Genomic DNA, 22,628 nt, shown 5'->3' on the forward strand with positions numbered 1-22,628 from the left:
ACTAATCGGGTGCACCACTTGTAGGTTTAGGGCCTGATTCAGAGGCGCTGGCTGTTTGCGAGCGCTCGCTCTGAATCAGGGCGTTTTTTTTTTTTTTTCCGGCCTCCAGGCCACTTGCATCGAACAGCCGCTCCATCTTGTTGCGAGACACATTGCGATGGAGCTGCCGTCGCAGTACAGGTCTCGTGCATGCACAGTCGGGAACCATCGACCCGCTTGCGAGTGCTCTGCGCTCGCGAGCGGGTCTGAATCAGGCCCTTAGTTCTTCTGTTACCTGGTGAGATTATACAGTATAATTCTAAATTCATAATTTAAAAACTATATATAGAATTCCTAATGCAAAGTTTAATGGAAACACACAATTTATTTGTTTCTATATGTAAATTTTAGTTCTCCTATGCTCAAAACCTGTGCGGTCAGTCACTTTTCCATTTTTACTAATTGTACTCAGCAATTCACATTAATGGACTTAAGGACTTTTTTTTTTTTTTTGTAAATGAGTAGATAGCAATTCATGATGAGTTGCTAGTCTTCAGATAACCATGGATGATTATTTTTCTTCTGCTAGTTGTGTGAAAATTTGCTGTGTGATTGCTGGTCTACGACTGGTGACCGAGAGGAGAGATGTACAGGGTAGATGTTACTGTAATTTTAGCTTGTTACTGTTATATATTCATTTTCATTTACGGTAACAATGTTGTATACAGAATAACCATCAGCAATAACAAACTATCCAGAGTAATTTACTGTATTGTGAAAAGTACATCTGTTCTAAACCATCTGTAACACGTGTAATTGTTCCAGTTTGATTTTACATGTGACTGTTCACCAACATACTACACTGTATTTGGAATTTCATAGTACAAGTGCCATTATGTCACTTGAAAGCCTTATAAGATGAGGAATCCAAAATACCTCTGTAATTATTAACCATGGGAAACTGTACCTCACTCATGTCTGTCCTTCCCAAAGTGGTCCTGACAGCAAGTCCCTGGGCTAAATCATCTCATGTTTTATCTTGGTGGACCTCAGTCGTCCACCTTAACCTGATCTATCTTCCTGACAGTCATGGAATTAGTGCAGTGTAGTGGAGTCTCAGGTGGGTACTGATTTGCGTCCATCTGGAAGAAATTGCTATGCTGGGAAATGTGCTTTAATTCCACATGTGATGTTAAATATAAAGACTGAGTTACGGCCTATAATGGCACAACCTCACAAAAATGCAATTTTGGCTTGTTAAAGAATCAGAATATTAATTCTCCAAACAACATTTCATGAAAATTATTTTATTTCTGCCATTAAGTCCAATTTACACAGCGCAGTTGTTTTTTGTCTACTCTTCATGTCTTTGGCAGAATTACTGACAATAATTAGGGAAAAATAAACTGTGTGTGAATAAAGTATATTTTCTTGAGCCTTTACTTTTGTAAGCTGAAAGGTTCAATATGGACACATTACACCTAGAATACATGTCTATTTACACAGTATGATAACTTCATGCTGAACTGTCAGAATATACTGTTTACTGTCAAGAAATGTGCTCATGAAATATCTTATTTAGTAATGACTACAAGTATAACCTGCAGATTATGTTAGGTATAAAAGATAAAAATAAACTATATCTCCAGGCAACATATAAAGTTGTATTGCCAAGAACAGCAGTTACCTTGCACTTCCAAGTGAGATATTTTTAATTGACAACAAACGCTCATTGGGTCATATATTATTTCTCTCGCTTGTGCACAAGAACATCTGTAGTGTGAAAAAAGAATTGTAGGTCATAAAGTGGGAAGCAGACGTGTCTGTGCATGAGATTAGACCTGCAGGACTATAATGTACACAGTCTTAAACAATAGATGATTGTCTTCATAAAAAGTAAAAAAAAAATCTTATCAATATCTATTGACTTTCTCTGTACATCACGTGCTCTTAAATAAAAACTCCTACTGTACTTTAACCCTCAATTTACGCTAGACTGGATGGAAGAAGATGTTCTGTATGTAAATTAATAGTTTTAGTAATGGACCCACGGAACATGACCAAATTTTAGTCAGCTACAAGAGATTATGATGGTTTTTGTGGAAAGCAAATAGTATAGTTGTTCATGTGAGATGATCACCTGGAAAAAAACAATCCCACTAAGTTACACCGCCTGGATTAATAACATCTTGCAGGCAGTACAGGAAAAGATTTCAGTGACTGGTACCCTGGGATCAACAGCACTGGAGTAATAGACTCAGGTTCAGGTGCAAGGCTCCGGAGTGTAGTCAGATGGGCTAAGGTGATTACAAGGAGAGTTACGAGGAATAAAAAAACAGGAATGAGGTCAGGCAAATGGGCTGAGGTCAATTCTTTAAGTTAGTAATGGGAATCTAAGATCATGACCAGACCAGATCAACGCAGTATGCAGGTTGGGAACAAGTCACTGGATTAATGACATAAACATAATAATCTGACAATGGTGTCAGTGTCTGAGTCAGTATTATACAGGGTTTATAGGGCCACTTTCTGAGTGGGCTCAAGTAGAGTAAATGTATGTTTAAGTACTTGTATTATAGTCAATAGCGAAAGCACCAAATATACCTGTTGGTGTTGTTTGACCCCTGGTGCAAAATCTGTTCTGACGATGATGATGATCAGCATGAACCTTTTCATTGATAAAAAATACATTTTTAAAAAGCAGCATATCTCATTATAACCACAGTCATCTGATCACCCGCGCTCATAGCCTGGGCTGCTTGTGACAATTGCAGGCGGTCGAACAGCATGGGGTCTCCTCACAGAAGCAGCAACCAGCGCCAGGAGATGACAGGCAAAGCTGGTCACTTTATAACAAGGGAATCCACAGAGTATGGTCCCCCTGTCGTTGTGTGATCCCAGTGTATACCATGAAATTGTGGTGGGTTAGGGTGCAGGGAGGGGGAGGTTAGGTTTAGGCACTAGGGTGGGAGGTTAGGGCATAGTTGCCGACATTCAGCTCCCTCCTTCCGGGAGGGAGCTGAATGCCTGCACACAGTGGGGGGCATGGTCGGGCACTGACTCTGCATGGGGGCGGGGCCAGGGGCATGACCACATGATTGCATCATCGTGGCCACGCCCCCTCTTCACATTGCCCAAAAAAAGACATTGTGAAGCGGAGGGGCGGAGCCATGATGATGCGATTTAGTGCATATCGCATCATTGGGTCCCCCCTGTGGGGGGTTTCTAGTTGTAGTCGGGGGGGGCAGGCAGCAGCCGGGAGGCTTGCCTACCTTTCCGGGGGGACGGGAGCAGCACCCGATTTTCGGGAGGCTCTCGACCAAATCGGGAGGGTAGGCAAGCCTTGGTTAGGGTCAGGCACCGTAGAGGAAGGGTTAGGGTAGGGAGAATGGGAGGGTTAGGGTTAGGGTAGGGAGAGGGGGAGGGTTATGGTAGGGAGGGGGGGAGAGTTAGGGTAGGGAGAGGGGGAGGGTTAGAATACTCACTGACAAGTGTCTGTATTCTAACCCTATCAGGATGCCAGAATCAGCATTCTGACCGCCGGGATCCCGAGCACCGCCATCCTGGAGCCCATCCCAAATTGATGTGTTAACGGGCGTTAACACAAAGAGGGCCTAATTCAGATGCGCTCGCAAGCGGGTCGATGTTGCCCAAGTGCGCATGTGCATGACGGAGGTGGCTCCGCCGTGCGCATGCGCGAGACCCGAATAACGACGGCCAAGCCGTCGTTATGGGTCTCGCACCAAAGGGGGCGTGCTGTCGATGGTGATTGACAGCACGCCCCCTTTGGTGGGCGTGTCAGGGGCGTGGCTGCCCAGACGGAGGAGTTCCCATGGGAACGCCTACCGTCTGGGGCCGGCCCCACTGACATCACTAGTGATGTCAGTGGGAGTGCTTTTGGCTCTGATAGAGGCAAAAGCGCTCCAGGGCTTGCGGCAGCGAGACCCTACCACAAGGGTCTCGTCGCAAGCCCGATGGTCGCGATGGTCTTGACCATCGCGACCATCATTTTGGCCGCTCGCTATAGCTGTGGGTGGTAACCCACAGCCATGCGAGCGGCCGGGAGGCCGCTCCAAAAAGGAGCAGGGACGGCCCTGATTCAGAGCGAGCGCTCTGTCAGAGTGTCCAGCTCTAAATCAGGGCCAGAGTCTGTGAAAAGTCCAGGGATTCGTGCGTTAACAGGGTCGCAGCATCCGTTAACCACTTAGTTATATGTTTTTTTTTCACTGCCTGCAATGGTGAAAAAAAAATCCCCAATATGTGCAGCCAGCGGCCTTACCTCGGGGCTAATTGAATAGCTCCAAGGAATCAATTATCCCGCTGTAAATTACTACGGTTAATTTAATTCCCCTCTAACTCTCTATGACACCCAATGTTTTAATGCCACTTTGACTGTAAAAGAGTTTGTTTCCTTTAAATACAAAGCTGGGACACATCCTTATTATTTACCAGTTCATCTGGTATCCCATTAGCAGAGGTGTGGTACTGTAAGTACGCCAACCCTTGTTTATAATAGAACTGAAACCGCAAGTTCTAAAATTTGTATATTGCTCAGAAATGTCTTTTTAACGTGGATAATTGAGCAAAAAAACAACAACCCGCTGCATGCTTAAATAATACAGATGAAACAATGCCAAAGCAATTATTCGCTAGGATGTATACTGATATAAAGTCCAAGAGAAAGTAGAAAATAGGCCAAGACATGCTTTTCTATTACCTCTGCGTAGTGGGTCAAAGAAAGTGCAAGTGAAGCTATTGTTATTTTTAGCACATTAAAGAGTGTAGAGATTACCATTATTATTGTAATATTTATCTAATCCGTGCTGTGAAGATATTAATTGTGACTTTTGTTACAGTAATTATAATTAGACTATGTGACCGAGAAACTAATGAGAGAAAGCGATGCATCCCACTGCCAAACAAGATAGACATTTATCATGTGATAAATCTACTGTACGTCTTTTACTGAAATAATCAGCATGCAAATAAACATTGTTGTAATAACGAATGATACTTAAAGGAAAACGGCATTGAATTATGGATATGATACACTTTACTGAGATATTGTAAGAACTATGCAGTTCATAAAACTACAAGATACTTCTATGGAGGAAGTTTAAATATCCTTTCATTTTATGTCTTAACAATTGCAGTTACTGCTGAGCTATACAATTGAAATATGTCAGCAATTAAAGAGAAACCAAATTTACTGTAGCTTATTCAATTACTTATCTATGTTAAATAATCTCCGATAATGTTTGCATTTAAATAATTTTTAGGTTAGTAATGTGTTTATCTAACATATATATAAATTGTAGTACATGTGTAGTTGTAAAACCATTAATAATGATCGGGATCAGAGCTGGATTTAGCAATAGGTACACGTAGGCTTTTGCCTAGCTGAGGAAAGCGAGGAACTTCTCTTTCCTGGAACAGTGCGTATGTTTTCTTTTTGTCATCAGCAGAGAAAAATGAGGAGTGATAAAATTAGACTGATAGAGGAAAATGATCATTTCATGGAATGGGCGGAGTTTTATCCAAGGGACATGTTTTAGCTGAAATGCAGATGAATTATTAGGGTATTGTCAATATATTCTGCTCTGTGGCAAGACTGTCAAAGCTACACAATAATAATATTGGGGCTTCAGCTGCCCAAGGTTGTGTGCTTTAACTATATAAATCTGGTCCTGATGTCTTTATGGGCAGAGTTTTTGTGTGCACTGGATGGGAATCTTTCTTTGCAGATAGTTGCTGGGAAGGGATCTGCTGAATCTCCCCTCCCTCCCGTCCCATTTTTTTCCTTTGTTGTCTGTCAACCTTAGCTGTGGGAAAAAGGGGCAGTCCAGTGGAACCTTAGCTGTGGGGAAAAGGGGCAGTCCAGTGGAACCTTAGCTGTGGGAAAAAGGGGCAGTCCAGTGGAACCTTAGCTGTGGGAAAAAGGGGCAGTCCAGTGGAACCCTAGCTGTGGGAAAAAGTGGCAGTCCAGTGGAACCTTAGCTGTGGGAAAAAGTGGCAGTCCAGTGGAACCCTAGCTGTGGGAAAAAAGTGGCAGTCCAGTGGAACCTTAGCTGTGGGAAAAAGTGGCAGTCCAGTGTAACCTTAGCTGTGGGCAAAAGTGGCAGTCCAGTGGAACCTTAGCTGTGGGAAAAAGTGGCAGTCCAGTGGAACCCTAGCTGTGGGAAAAAAGTGGCAGTCCAGTGGAACCTTAGCTGTGGGAAAAAGTGGCAGTCCAGTGTAACCTTAGCTGTGGGCAAAAGTGGCAGTCCAGTGGAACCTTAGCTGTGGGAAAAAGTGGCAGTCCAGTGGTACCTTAGCTGTGGGAAAAAGCTGCTGTCCTGTGGGAAAGAGCGGCAGTGGTTATTTTGCTGCATTACATCTGGGTGAGCTTCCCTTAAATACACTGGGTAAGCTGATTTTACCCTACAGGGGTCAGTGGCACTGGCTGCCTGGCTGGGCATTTTGTGATGCATTGGTATGGCAGTTGGAACCTCATACTTGATGTTGAAAGGGCGATTGGCCCTTCACGTTTGTTGTGACATGTGTTGCATTACACATCTGGTCATTGATTAACTGGTCTTTCTTTCTGTCACCACTGAATTTTAAATAATAAGGCTGACCATTTTTAAAGGCCACATTGTTGTCTGTGTGATTATTTTAAGATAAGCTTGTTTTCAGTTAAAGTTATGAGCCACAGTTGGGTTACAGTCTGGTATTTGCTGATAGGGCGTTTGCATCTTGTGACCATACTTTTGTTTTTAACTTTAAAATGGTATCTAAACAAGTTTGATGTATAACTGTTGTTTCATATAGAGCAGCGTTGAACACCACAATCTTCTTGAATGAGTAATGCAGGCTTGCCTACCCTCCCGATTTGGTCGGGAGCCTCTTGAATATCGTCTGCCGCTCTCAACCCCCGGAAAGGCAAGCAAGCGTCCTGGCTGCCGCCTTACCCCCCCCCCCCCCTCCAACTACTACAATGGGCCCAATGACGCGATTTGCGCTGAATTGCGTCATCGTGGCTCCACCCCCTGCTTCACAATGCCAATATTTTCAGCATTGTAAAGAGGGGGCAGAACCACGATGACGCAATCACGTGGCTCCGCCCCTAAAACTGTGTCATCGCCCGGCCATGCCCCCCGCTGTGCACAGGCATACAGCTCCCTCCCGGAAGGAGGGAACTGAATGTCGGCATGTATGGAGTAATGTAAAATAACTTTACAGTTGTGGGGGAACCCCTGACTCACTATCTAACTCCCACTTGCCTATCCGTTCCCACGCTTGTATCATGATGCTAAGTCTGTCACACGCAGTCCCCTCATAACATAACCAAACAAGGTGGACAGATAATAGACTCCCAAAAGATCTGCACTCTCATCTCCTAAAATACTCTGTGCTACTTTTATTATTCTGTTGGTCTGATTGGCTATGCAAAGTTTACACTCATTTCAAAAAACAACTCCTGTAGAAACAGTCTATAAGCAACTGCTACTGTCATATAATGTTCATTTAGAGAGTCACATAATACACCTCTCTGTTCTATGCATGTGCACCAATAATGTGTAGGCATACAAGCATATGTAAACTTTTGCATATTGTTTACTTGGGTCTGGGCACCTGGGCAGGTGAAGCAGGGGCAGGCATGTGTAAGCTGAGTACAGTAAGCTGATGCCTGTAAAGTCCTATTCACATAACTGAAATACAATAAGCCATGCATGTGGACATACCACCTCATACATCTCATCCCACCATGTGCAGTTGTAGCATACCTGAGTGTGGCGGTAAAGTGGGTGTGTACTGCTACATCTGAGAGGTGTGTCATAAAACTGACTTACATCCAAATGTAAATGAGCCCCAAAGCAGTCAGTAAGTTCTACTTGTTGATGAAAACACATTAATACTCTTAAGAAAATGAATGTAGCCATAGGGATCATTGTTTCTTATAGCCAATGCAGGGATGATACTAATGATTCCATTGGAATGTATATATCTCTGAATTTTTTTATATAACAGCTTCATAACGGTTGTGAGGTGCAATCAGGGAGATTGGTAGACTCTCCACGGAGACAGGGAGACAGCTACTATTTCAGGGAGTCTCCCTGACAATGAGGGAGAGTAGGCAAGTGTGAGTTGTAGACATGGGCCATCACAGTAAGGGAAATACTGTGTAATATACCGTTTTGTAGGTACAATATCCATATTCATGTTACTGTCGTTATGTCTCTCAACAGATTGACAGCACAATGAAAACCTCTCTGTCATGTGTGTAATTTATGCCGCACTCTGAATGACTTCTTAATCTATTTTACAGGAGAAATATGTGCATTTAAAATCCATGGTCAGGACACTCCTTTTGAGGCTGTCGTTCTCAACAGAACTTCAGGTGAAGGTCGACTCAGAGCTAAAGGACCAATTGACTGTGAACGACAAAAGGAGTACACCTTCATCATCCAAGCATATGACTGTGGGGCAGCAGTGAGTGGGGCTAATTGGAAGAAATCTCACAAGTAAGTCATTTTACATCATAACATATATAATCAAAGTGGATAAGAAAAACATGCCAAAAAGAACACGTTTCCTACATTCTACATGATAGCAGTAAGAACCTCTGAATATATAAATGTCCGCACAGGTGCCAGGGCCATATTTTCAGTGCTCCATGTAGAGTCTGTCAGGGTTCTCAGCCCCATTACTGTCCTGTAGAGAACTTTCAGAGAATGATGTCGGTGTCTGTGCAGAAGGTAGCAAAGTCTCCGGCACTGATGGCAGACTCTTTCCTATTTTCTACACAGACACTGATAACAGGTTTCAGAAAGAGTATCTGAAACCTTTGTGCTAAACTGCGCTTCCTCTTGAAATTGGCTGTATGAAGACTGCTCCAGGTAATCTGAATTTAAAACCGATCAGCACGCATCAGTTATCATGGATACCCCCTGTCTGATGACAATTTACAACACTGTGAATTTTAATAGCTACACTATATAGAAATATACTTTTGCTTCTTAGTCACACTTCAACTACAGTAATATGAAGTATAAAATAAATAATCCAATGTAGTTATACTTTAACACATATAAATTCACAACTATATGTACAACTGTTAATTAACATTAAAATACAGTATCTCTGGTTGTCATAAAGAGCACATAGAACAGATACCAATAGGGCAGATGTTGTTTACATGTAAAAGAAAGCTGTGAGATCTGGTGTTCTAGATAGAAATTGTTTCTCAACTAGAAAATCTAAATTTAGTAAATAGCGCAAATATACATATATACATACATCCACACATACACCTTTAATTAGACTTCATCGTCATGTCAACCAGTCATTCACGTATCGCATGAACCATTTAAATAGATTAATTACATATAGATTAATATATTGTACATGACCTATTCATAAATATAAATTTTGTTTACAGGGAGATATACAGTCAGGTCCATATATATTGGGACATTGACATAATTTTCATATTTTGGCCTCTAGTCACCACCACAATGGCTTTGAAATGAAACAAATAAGATGTGCTTTAACTGCAGACTTTCAGATTTAATTTGAGGGTAATTACATCCAAATCAGGTGAACGGTGTAGGAACTACAACGGTTTCTATATGTGCCTCCCACTTTTTAAGGGGCCAAAAGTAATGGGACAAACTAAACAATCCTAAATCTTACTTTCACTTTTTAATACTTTGTTGCAAATCCTTTGCAGGCAATTAGAGCCTGAAGTCTGGAACGCATAGACATCACAAGAAGCTGGGTTTCATCCCTGGTGATGCTCTGCCAGGCCTCTACTGCAAATGTCTTCAGTTCCTGCTTGTTCTTGGGGCATTTTCCCTTCAGTTTTGTCTTCATCAAGTGAAATGCATGCTCAGTCGGATTCAGGTCAGGGGATTGACTTGGCCATTGCATAACATTCCACTTTTTAGCCTTAAAAAACTCTTTGGTTGCTTCTGCAGTATGCTTTGGGTCATTGTCCATCTGCACTGTGAAGCGCCGTCCAATGAGTTCTGAAGCATTTGACTGAATATCATATAATATTGCCCAAAACACTTCAGAATTCATTCTGCTGTTTTTGTCAGCAGTCACATCATCAATAAATACAAGAGCACCAGTTCCATTGGCAGCCATACATGCCCATGCCATGATACTACCACCACCATGCTTCACTAATGAGGTGGTATGTTTTGGATCATGAGCAGTTCCTTTCCTTCTCCATAATCTTCTCTTCCCATCACTCTGGTACAAGTTGATCTTTGTCTCATCTGTCCATAGGATGTTGTTCCAGAACTCTAATGGCTTTTTTAGATGTTGTTTGGCAAACTCTAATCTGGTCTTCCTGTTTTTGAGGCTCACCAATGGTTTACATCTTGTAGTGAACCCTCTATATTCACTCTTGTGAAGTCTTCTCTTGATTGTTGACTTTGACACATATACACCTACCTCCTGGATAGTGTTCTTGATTTGGCCAACTGTTGTGAAGGGGTTTTTCTTCACCAGGAAAATAATTCTTCTGTCATCCACCACAGTTGTTTTCCGTGGTCTTCCAGGTCTTTTGGTGTTGCTGAGCTCTCCAGTGCGTTCTTTCTTTTTAAGAATGTTCCAAATAGTTGATTTGGCCACACCTAATGTTTTTGCTATCTCTCTGATGGGTTTGTTTTGATTTTTCAGCCTAATGATGGCTTGCTTCACTGATAGTGACAGCTCTTTTGGATCTCATATTGAGAGTCCACAGCAACTGATTCCAAATGCAAATGTCACACCTAGAATCAACTCCAGACCTTTTACCTGCTTAATTGATAATGAAATAACGAGGGATTAGCCCACACCTGTCCATGAAATAGCTTTTGAGTTGATAGTCCCATTACTTTTGGCCCCTTAAAAAGTGGGAGGCACATATAGAAACCGTTGTAATTCCTACACCGTTCACCTGATTTGGATGTAATTACCCTCAAATTAAATCTGAAAGTCTGCAGTTAAAGCACGTCTTGTTTGTTTCATTTCAAAGCCATTGTGATGGTGAATAGAGGCCAAAATATGAAAATTCTGTCAATGCCCCAATATTTATGGACCTGACTGTAATTATGATGATGATTTTTTTATTTTTATATATAGAATAAGCAATGTAACAGAAACAAATATACAATGGTATACGAAAATTTTCCTCCCTGCGTTATGGGGCTTAAATTGCTTTGTGTGTGCATCCCACCACTGTGTTCATCATTGCTTTGTGTGTGCACCCCACCACTCTGTCCACCATTGCTTCGTACAGTGGGCTTGATTCAGACCCGCTCGCGAGTGCACAGCACTCGCAAGCGGGTCGATGGTCCCGCACTGCGCATGCGCACTTCGGAGCCGGCTCTGGCGTGTGCATGCGCGAGACCTGGGCGCTCTGTCGCTATGGGTCTCGCACCAAAGCTGGGCAGCTGTCGATTGTGATTGACAGCTTGCCCCATTTTGGAGGCGGGCAGGGTCGGTGGCTGGCCAAACGGAGGCATTCCCGAAGGAACGCCTGCCGTTTGGGGGCGGCCCCACTGACATTCCGGCTAATAGAGCCGGAAGCTCACTGGGGCTTGCGGGAACGAGACCCTACCACAAGGGTCTCGTCGCAAGTCCCGGTGGTCGCGAGGCCGTCTTCAAAATAAAAACAGGGACGCCCTGATTCACAGCGAGCGCTCTGAAAGAGCGTCCGGCTCTGAATCAGGCCCAGTATGTGAACCCCATCACTGTGTCCACCATTGCTTTGTGTGTGCATACAACCGTGTCCACCATTGCTTTGTGTGTGCACCCTACCACTATGTCCACCATTGCTATGTATGTACATCTCACCACTGTGTCCATCATTGCTTTGTATGTGCACCCCACCACTGTGTGCACCAATGCTTTTCTGTGTGCAACCAACCACTGTGTCCACCATTGCTTTGGGTGTGCACCCAACCACTTTGTCCATCATTGCTTTGTGTGTGCACCACACCACTATGTCCCAAATAGTCTTGCACAATATTTCCTATATTTATGGTTGACAAGAATTTGTGAACTAACAGTGGCCTCAGTGCAGTAATAATTGGGCCACCAGTACCAGAAGCAGGGAAGCATGTGTGCATTGTAATTAATTTCCATTGTCATGGGTGCTAATATTCAATCCTAAAATTAAATAAAATAATGGTAACACACACTAAGTTCTTACATATTGCACTTTCCACATAAGGCCCACATTCTGCAGCCACAAAATGTTCCGTACTGTATTATAAAACCATATTATAGAACCAAAATAACCCTTATAGGGCTCTACCTATCAAACACTTAAGAGCCATTTTGCTGTTTCTATTTTTGCACTTTAACGTTGTCCCCTAAGACCTCTATGGGGATGGTGGCTTAATTCAATTTATCAAGTGTTGAAAAGTCTAACTTTCACCGCTAGGTAACTTCATATTGACATGTTGCAAATTAGATGCCACTAGAGGTTACACTAAAATATTCTGTATTCTGGAGTATATTCCATATGATCCACCAGATGAAGATTTTCACATTTGGTTATTGGATTTTGGGTTTGTGCCCTGGTCCAGCTGCATTACATGCACAGAGCTAGTAATGCATACTGACTCCTGTGATTGGCTTGTTCCCTGTACATAATTTCCATGCACATTGATGGCATCTTGTGTTACATGACTGTGAGTAAAATAGCAAATGCAGCTACCTTGAATGAGATAAAACTGGCTGACATTGGTATTCTCAAGGCTTCAATGTTCAAAGGATTGTTGAATAGGACAGACCTATTTTATGGGAATGTACAGCCGGATTAGATAATTCCCTGTGGAATCCATGCCTACATAATACAACCTCAGAAATTGATCCTCAAACTGTAGCTTGGTGTGTTTTGTCCTCACTGGTCTTGTAATGCTGCCCATCCTCTAGAAGACAGGCAAAAGACTGCATGATTACAACATTGTAATCGTGCAGTCGTTTGTCAGTCTGTGATGTTCCTACACTGAACGAGCAGTTGTTCAGTGTAGCACATCAATCATCTGCAAACATGCTGAACCTTATGTTATCGTCAAGGTTGTCCAGCATGTTTGGCTGATGATAGATGTCTAAACGACCAGCAGGAGCACACATCACTGGTCGTTTTAGACATTTTTGCAAACGATTTGCAAACTATTGAACGCTAACGTTATCGTTCAATCGCTCAATTTAATCTTCTACTGGATGGGCACCTTAAGTATGCTATCAGATTTTTCATTTAAGTGGGCAAGACCAGTTAATTGAGTGCTTAGGAGTATACTCATCAGCCAAATGCATTTTAGGAACCACACCATAAAAATAATACTTTCCCCAAACATGTAAAAAACTGCTGAAAAACAGATTGGTGAATATGCAAACATGTGTACTATAATGTGGAAAGTGGATTCGGGATCTGACTGGCCGACATCAATATTCTTTATCATTTATGCTATAAGGAAGTCAAATCACAACTGTGCGTTTATATTTGTATTAAGAAGCTTTCAAGACTTTATAAAATACTTAGCCCTGAATAAAATATCATTCAGTAAATATTAAACCCAAGGAAGAGAAAATAATGTTTTAAGAAGCAATTGAATTTCATATTCACTCTCATACAATGCAAGTGTACATATTCTCTTCTCTGGTCTCCCATTCCCCATTATTGTACAGCACTGTGCTTCCTCTTTTCATTCTCATTCATGTAATTGCTAGGCAGCCTGTTATAGGCTCTGCATTTCTCATCTCTTGCTGCTTTTGTCCCTTCGTCATGCGCTTCTGTCCCTTCTGAGCGTGGAAGAAAATTACTTTTGCCCATGCGGATTAAAGAAAGCCAACATTGAGACTGTGTTATTAAACCTAATACTGTATATTTTCTCCCCACCACAGCAATGCCTTCTGAATGGCCAACTACAAACTCATTTATATGTTATATGCATTTATATGTATTTCAGAAGTGAATAACCAAGTATATATATATATATATATACATATATATATATATATAAAGTCCAGTATTAGTCCACACTCACGTCTGAAAATCCAATTGCTGGGGTAGCCACCCAAAAGGGATCACCTGTATCCCTGCATACAAAAAATGAACAAAGGGGGTGCACTCACCAGTCTTCTAAAATGAGTTTTTATTTCATCTTTTTAAAAATTTTTTTACAGCATCATAGTAAAGCTCCGACGTTTCGGTCCTAGCCATGGACCTTTGTACAAACATATAGAGACATGAAGACATCATTTGTAATTGTGCAATAATACCAATCAAAGATTAACTAAAAAATGATTGGTATTATTGCACAATTACAAATGATGTCTTCATGTCTCTATATGTTTGTATTGTTTGTACTCACATGATTGTGAGGGAGGAGTCTCTTAATTGGACTCAGGTATATATTGATGCAAAGTACTACTTGGAATTGTACCTTGACAAAGGTCCATGGCTAGGACCGAAACGTCGGAGCTTTACTATGATGCTGTAAATTTTTTTTTAAAAAGATGAAATAAAAACTCATTTTAGAAGACTGGTGAGTGCACCCCCTTTGTTCATTTTATATATATATATATATATATATATATATATATATACACACACACAAACACACACACACACACATATATATATATATATATTAGGGGTGAGCGGGTTCGGATTTCTGAAATCCGAACCCCCCCGAGCCCCCCCGATCCGAGTCCGATCCGAGTCAGGCTCGACTTTTCCCGCCTGACTCGGATTCTGAAATCGAGGCAAAACGTCATCTTCCCGCCTTCCGAGTCTCGCGGGTTTTGGATCCTATATAAGGTACCCACGTCGGCGCCATTTTCTCACTCGGCTGTGGACAGTGAAGAGGGAGGGTGGGAGTTAGGGCTGTGTAGTGTAGTGTAGTGTAGTGCTGCTGTTGTCCACTACTTCAAAGTCCATAGGGGCTGGCTGTGTTGTGCTGTGCTGCTGTTGTTAATAGGGGCTGTGTCCACTACTTCAAAGTCCATAGGGGCTGGCTGGACTGTGTTGTGCAGTCAGTTCTCCATAGGGGCTGTGTCCACTCCAAAGTCCTGTGCAGTGTCCCAGTCCTAAAGGAGTGCTATAGTGTTGTCTAGGGGGTGCTCTGTCCATCAGGGGTGCTCCCCCCAAGTGCTAAAAAAATAATATATTTTCTGTGTTTGTGAATTGTGTGCGCAGTAGCCGCACGTGCATCAACAAAGTAGTGCCAAGCGTGCGCCTGTGTCATAAGTAAAGGGCCGGCTGGCTTGACCGTTAAAGGGTGCTGTAACCCCCGAAAGTACACTCCAGTCCAAACCAAAAAAAAATTATTTTCTGTGTTTGTGAATTGTGTGCGCAGTAGCCGCACGTGCATCAACAAAGTAGTGCCAAGCGTGCGCCTGTGTCATAAGTAAAGGGCCGGCTGGCTTGACCGTTAAGGGTGCTGTAACCCCCGAAAGTACACTCCAGTCCAAACCAAAAAAAAAATTATTTTCTGTGTTTGTGAATTGTGTGCGCAGTAGCCGCACGTGCATCAACAAAGTAGTGCCAAGCGTGCGCCTGTGTCATAAGTAAAGGGCCGGCTGGCTTGACCGTTAAGGGTGCTGTAACCCCCGAAAGTACACTCCAGTCCAAACCAAAAAAAAAATTATTTTCTGTGTTTGTGAATTGTGTGCGCAGTAGCCGCACGTGCATCAACAAAGTAGTGCCAAGCGTGCACCTGTGTCATAAGTAAAGGGCTGGCTGGCTTGACCGTTAAGGGTGCTGTAACCCCCGAAAGTACACTCCAGTCCAAACCAAAAAAAAAATTTATTTTCTGTGTTTGTGAATTGTGTGCGCAGTAGCCGCACGTGCATCAACAAAGTAGTGCCAAGCGTGCGCCTGTGTCATAAGTAAAGGGCCGGCTGGCTTGACCGTTAAAGGGTGCTGTAACCCCCAAAGTACACTCCAGTCCAAACCAAAAAAAAAATTATTTTCTGTGTTTGTGAATTGTGTGCGCAGTAGCCGCACGTGCATCAACAAAGTAGTGCCAAGCGTGCGCCTGTGTCATAAGTAAAGGGCCGGCTGGCTTGACCGTTAAAGGGTGCTGTAACCCCCGAAAGTACACTCCAGTCCAAACCAAAAAAAAATTATTTTCTGTGTTTGTGAATTGTGTGCGCAGTAGCCGCACGTGCATCAACAAAGTAGTGCCAAGCGTGCACCTGTGTCATAAGTAAAGGGCCGGCTGGCTTGACCGTTAAAGGGTGCTGTAACCCCCGAAAGTACACTCCAGTCCAAACCAAAAAAAAAATTATTTTCTGTGTTTGTGAATTGTGTGCGCAGTAGCCGCACGTGCATCAACAAAGTAGTGCCAAGCGTGCGCCTGTGTCATAAGTAAAGGGCCGGCTGGCTTGACCGTTAAAGGGTGCTGTAACCCCCGAAAGTACACTCCAGTCCAAACCAATAAAAAATTATTTTCTGTGTTTGTGAATTGTGTGCGCAGTAGCCGCACGTGCATCAACAAAGTAGTGCCAAGCGTGCGCCTGTGTCATAAGTAAAGGGCCGGCTGGCTTGACCGTTAAAGGGTGCTGTAACCCCCGAAAGTACACTCCAGTCCAAACCAAAAAAAAAATATTTTCTGTGTTTGTGAATTGTGTGCGCAGTAGCCGCACGTGCATCAACAAAGTAGTGCCAAGCGTGCACCTGTGTCATAAGTAAAGGGCCGGCTGGCTTGACCGTTAAAGGGTGCTGTAACCCCCGAAAGTACACTCCAGTCCAAACCAAAAAAAAAATTATTTTCTGTGTTTGTGAATTGTGTGCGCAGTAGCCGCACGTGCATCAACAAAGTAGTGCCAAGCGTGCACCTGTGTCATAAGTAAAGGGCCGGCTGGCTTGACCGTTAAGGGTGCTGTAACCCCCGAAAGTACACTCCAGTCCAAACCAAAAAAAAAATTATTTTCTGTGTTTGTGAATTGTGTGCGCAGTAGCCGCACGTGCATCAACAAAGTAGTGCCAAGCGTGCGCCTGTGTCATAAGTAAAGGGCCAGCTGGCTTGACCGTTAAAGGGTGCTGTAACCCCCAAAGTACACTCCAGTCCAAACCAAAAAAAAAATTATTTTCTGTGTTTGTGAATTGTGTGCGCAGTAGCCGCACGTGCATCAACAAAGTAGTGCCAAGCGTGCGCCTGTGTCATAAGTAAAGGGCCGGCTGGCTTGACCGTTAAAGGGTGCTGTAACCCCCGAAAGTACACTCCAGTCCAAACCAAAAAAAATTATTTTCTGTGTTTGTGAATTGTGTGCGCAGTAGCCGCACGTGCATCAACAAAGTAGTGCCAAGCGTGCACCTGTGTCATAAGTAAAGGGCCGGCTGGCTTGACCGTTAAGGGTGCTGTAACCCCCGAAAGTACACTCCAGTCCAAACCAAAAAAAAAATTATTTTCTGTGTTTGTGAATTGTGTGCGCAGTAGCCGCACGTGCATCAACAAAGTAGTGCCAAGCATGCGCCTGTGTCATAAGTAAAGGGCCGGCTGGCTTGACCGTTAAAGGGTGCTGTAACCCCCAAAGTACACTCCAGTCCAAACCAAACAAAAAATTATTTTCTGTGTTTGTGAATTGTGTGCGCAGTAGCCGCACGTGCATCAACAAAGTAGTGCCAAGCGTGCGCCTGTGTCATAAGTAAAGGGCCGGCTGGCTTGACCGTTAAAGGGTGCTGTAACCCCCGAAAGTACACTCCAGTCCAAACCAAAAAAAAATTATTTTCTGTGTTTGTGAATTGTGTGCGCAGTAGCCGCACGTGCATCAACAAAGTAGTGCCAAGCGTGCGCCTGTGTCATAAGTAAAGGGCCGGCTGGCTTGACCGTTAAAGGGTGCTGTAACCCCCGAAAGTACACTCCAGTCCAAACCAAAAAAAAATTATTTTCTGTGTTTGTGAATTGTGTGCGCAGTAGCCGCACGTGCATCAACAAAGTAGTGCCAAGCGTGCGCCTGTGTCATAAGTAAAGGGCCGGCTGGCTTTACCGTTAAAGGGTGCTGTAACCCACAAAGTACACTCCAGTCCAAACCAAAAAAAAAATAATTTTCTGTGTTTAGCCGCACGTATATATCAAATCGATATAACATAAATGGAGGACCAAACTTTCTCCGATAAAAATAAAATAGAGAAAGATCAAGAACCACTTCCTCCTAGTGCTGAAGCTGCTGCCACTAGTCATGACATAGACGATAACATGCCATCAACGTCGTCTGCCAAGGCCGATGCCCAATGTCATAGTAGAGGGCACATACAATCCCAAATGGCAAAGTTCAGGAAAATGACCTTTAAATCAGCTGAAGAGAAACGTAAACTTGCCAATATGCCATTTACGACACGGAGTGGCAAGGAACGGCTAAGGTCGATCCCTAGTATGTTCATGACTAGTGGTTCAGCTTCACATGACGATGGAAGCCCTCCTCCCACTAAAAAAATCAAAAGAGTTAAGCTGGCAAAAGCACAGCGAAGAACTGTGCTTTCTAAGAAGATATCACAAATCCCCAAGGAGAGTCCAAGTGTGGTGGTGGTTGCGATGCCTGACCTTCCCAGCACTGGACGGGAAGAGGTGGCTCTTTCCACCATTTGCACGCCCCCTGCAAGTGCTGAAAGGAGCACCCACAGTCCACTTGCTGATATGCAAACTGAAGATGTCACTGTTGAAGTACAACAGGATGAGGATACTGGTGTAGCTGGCGCTGAGGAGGAAGTTGGCGAGGAGGATTCTGATGGTGATGTGGTTTGTTTAAATCAGGCTCCGGGGGAGACAGTTGTTGTCCGTGGGATGAAAAAGCCCATCACGGTCATGCCTGGGCAGAAGACCAAACATTCCACCTCTTTGGTCTGGCAATATTTCTATCCAAATCCGGACAACAACTGTCTTGCCATATGTAAAGGTGAAATAAGTAGGGGTAGGGACGTCAACCACCTAGGAACATCCTCCCTTATACGGCACCTGCAGCGCGTTCATAAAAAGTTACTGTCAAGTTCAGAAACTTTGGCTAAGACCGTAAGCAGTCCAGGGACACCTAAATCCCGTTGTCCTGTTGTATCCAAGCGCCTGCAAACCACACCGTCAACTCCCTCCTCGTCAATTTCCTCCTTAGTCAGGATCGGAAGTAGTCCTGCAGGCCATGTCACTGGCATGACTGACTCTCCTATCCGGGATTCCTCTGGAGGATCCTGCATTGCTACGCCTACTGCTGCCGCTGCTGCTGTTGCTGCTGCTGGGAGTCGTTCATCATCCCAGAAAGGAAGTAGGAACACCACTACTTTTACTAAACAATTGACCCTCCAACAGTCCTTAGCGAGGAGGATGAAGTACGACAGCAGTCATCCTGAAGCAAAACATATAACTGAGGCCTTGACTGCTATGTTGGTGTTAGACGTGCGTCCGGTATCCGCCATTAGTGCAGTGGGATTTAGACAATTGATGGAGGTAGTGTGTCCCCGGTTCCAAATCCCGTCTAGATTCCACTTCACTAGGCAGGCGATACCGAGACTGTACAGAAACGTCAGAAAAAGTGTCCTCAGTGTCCTGAAAAATGCCGTTGTACACAATGTCCACTTAACCACGGACATGTGGACAAGTGGAACAGGGCAGACTAAGGACTATATGACTGTGACAGCCCACTGGGTAGATGTATCACCTTACGCAGCAACAGCAGCAGCGTCACCAGTAGCAGCATCTCAGAAATGCCAGCTCGTTACAAGGCAGGCTACGCTGTGTATCACCGGTTTCAGTAAGAGGCACACCGCCGACAACCTCTTAGAGAAACTGAGGGAAATCATCGCCCAGTGGCTTACCCCACTTAGACTCTCCTGGGGATTTGTGATATCTGACAACGCCACCAATATTGTGCGGGCATTACATCTGGGCAAATTCCAGCACGTCCCATGTTTTGCTCACACAATAAACTTGGTGGTGCAGAATTTTCTGAAAAGCGACAGGGGCGTGCAGGAGACGCTTTGGGTGGCCCGAAAAATTTCTGGCCACTTTCGCCATTCAGTGACTGCGTGCCGAAGACTGGAGCGCCAGCAAACACTCTTGAACCTGCCCCGCCATCACCTGAAGCAAGAGGTTGTGACGCGGTGGAACTCAACCCTCTATATGCTTCAGAGGATGGAGGAGCAGCAAAAGGCCATACAAGCCTATACATCCACCTATGACATAGGCAAAGGAGGGGGTATGCACCTGACTCAAGCGCAGTGGAGAATGATTTCCGTGTTGTGCAAGGTTCTCCAGCCCTTCGAACTTGCCACACGTGAAGTCAGTTCAGACACTGCCAGCTTGAGTCAGGTCATTCCCCTCATCAGGCTTTTGCAGAAGCAGCTGGAGAAAGTGAAGGAGGAGCTAAGACGGAGCGATTCCGCTCGGCATGTGGGACTTGTGGATGAAGCCCTTCATTCGCTTTGCCAGGATTCCAGGGTGGTCAATCTGTTGAAATCAGACCACTACGTTTTTGGCCACCATGCTCGATCCTAGGTTTAAAGCCTATGTGGTGTCTCTCTTTCCGGCCGACACAAGCCTGCAGAGGTGCAAAGACCTGCTGGTGAACACACTGTCAGCTGAAGCGGAACGTGACACGTCAACGGCTCCTTCTTCATTTTCTCCTGCAACTGGGGCTGCCAGGAAAAAACTTAGGTATCCTAAGCAACCCGCTGGCGGTGATGCAGGGCAGGCAGGACCAAGTTTGGACATCTGGTCCGGACTGAAGGACCTGGCAACAATTTCTGACATGTCTACTGTCACTGCATATGATACTGTCACCATTGACAGAATGGTGGAGGATTACATCGGTGACAGCATCCAAGTAGGCATGGCAGACAGTCCATACCTGTACTGGCAGGAAAAAGAGGCAATTTGGAGGCCCCTGTACAAACTGGCTCTATTTTACCTGAGTTGCCCCCCCTCCAGTGTGTACTCCGAAAGAGTGTTTAGTGCAGCCGGGAACCTTGTCAGCGAAAGGCGTAGGAGGTTGCTTCCACAGAATGTGGAGAAGATGATGTTCATCAAAATGAATTATCAGCTCTTCCAGGGAGACCAGCCTCCAGAAGGTACAGAGGGACCTGTGGTGGTGGATTCAAGTGGGGACGAGTTAATACTTTGTGAGGATGAGGATGTACACACTGAAGAGGGTGAGGAATCGGTGGATGAGGAGGATGAGGATGACATCTTGCCTCCGTAGAGCCAGTTTGTGCAGGGACACATTAATTGCCAGCTTGTTTTGTGGGGGCCCAAACGAACCAATCATTTCAGCCACAGTTGTGTGGCAGACCCTGGCGCTGAAATGATTGGTTTGTTAAAGTGTGCATGTCCTGTTTATACAACATAAGGGTGGGTGGGAGGGCCCAAGGACAATTCCATCTTGCACCTCTTTTTTTTCTTTGCATTATGTACAGTTTGGGGCCTAGTTTTTCAAACTGCCATCCTGTCTGCCACTGCAGTTTCACGCCTAGATGGGTCACGTGTTTGTGCCGCCCACTCGTGTCGCTTAGCATAGTCATCCAGCTACCTCGGTGCAACCTTTTGGACATAAAAACACTATTGTGAGGTGTGAGGTGTTCAGAATAGACTGGAAATGAGTGGAAATTAAGGTTATTGAGGTTAATAATAGCATAGGAGCAGAAAAACCTACAAATTCTGTGATTTTAGCTGTTTTTATGCTTTTTTTCAAAAAAATACAGATCCAAAACACAAAACCCAGAACCCAAAACACGGAAGGGTGGTTTTGGCAAAACCAATCCAGATCCAAAACACGAAGAAAGATCCAGATCCAAAACCAAAACACAAAACACGAAAAGTGGCCGGTGCACACCCCTAATATATATATAGATAGATATATATATATACATATATATACATACAGTATATATATCTACATAACTTCAAAATTAAAAGGTGCACTTACCAGTCTTCTTATGCAAAAATGTATTAGTTACTACATGTACTTTAGGTCAGCGAAAAAGCTGAATAGCTGCATAACAGTGAGGAGGACTTGTAGAATGTCTTGTGGGAACCGAGGCATCGACCTGTAGCTATATGCTGACCTTGTACAACAGCATATCCAATATCTTTTTTGCTGACCTGCTACATGTGGTAACTAATAAATATGGTGTTTTTTTTGCATTAGAAGATTGATGAATGTCCTTTTTTAATTTTGAAGATATTCCTAATTGGGACTGCTGTTGGTTCCTATTTGAAGGAAGCACCCCAGTGGATGATTGAATTTATATGATGAGAGTGCTGTGGAATGAACCATTGACCAACTAGGAGTACTATAGTTCAGAGGGTGTTGTATGCTGCTACAAAGTGCTGCGGTAGTCCTTTTGGTTCAGTGTTCCAGTGACTCTGTGCAAGTCGTCAACTTGAAATCCAGCAAAAGAGCCACAGGCCCATAGGCATATTTATTAAAGGTGCAAGGTTTGTGGCGCACAGGCTACGTGGGTCCAGGGTGGCCCCGCACCACACACCCTGCAGGGCTGGCGCGCTCTGCATTATGGGAGAGACGTCATGACATCATAACGTCTCTCCCATTACCCACTGCAGGAGCCGGCTCTTGCAGTGGGCGCTGTCTGCAGCAGTCAATGAGAGTCTATCTGACTCTCATTGATTGCTGTTTAACACACACACCGTCGTCAGCGCTGACGGAGATGTGTG

At 44.0% G+C, this 22,628-nt stretch overlaps 1 protein-coding gene across 1 annotated transcript in view; it reads left to right on the forward strand.

Moving 5' to 3' along the window:
* The window catches only part of CLSTN2 (calsyntenin 2), a 569,746-nt gene that overhangs the window by 220,282 nt on the left and 326,836 nt on the right, over positions 1 to 22,628 (forward strand). The window contains exon 3 of the mRNA XM_088472076.1: positions 8,288 to 8,483. Coding sequence (XP_088328202.1) covers positions 8,288 to 8,483 — 196 coding nt within the window. The remainder of the gene's footprint in view (positions 1 to 8,287; positions 8,484 to 22,628) is intronic.

Source organism: Taudactylus pleione, unplaced genomic scaffold (genome assembly GCF_031769625.1).
Source record: "Taudactylus pleione unplaced genomic scaffold, aTauple2 ptg000120l, whole genome shotgun sequence".
Lineage (NCBI taxonomy): Eukaryota > Metazoa > Chordata > Amphibia > Anura > Myobatrachidae > Taudactylus > Taudactylus pleione.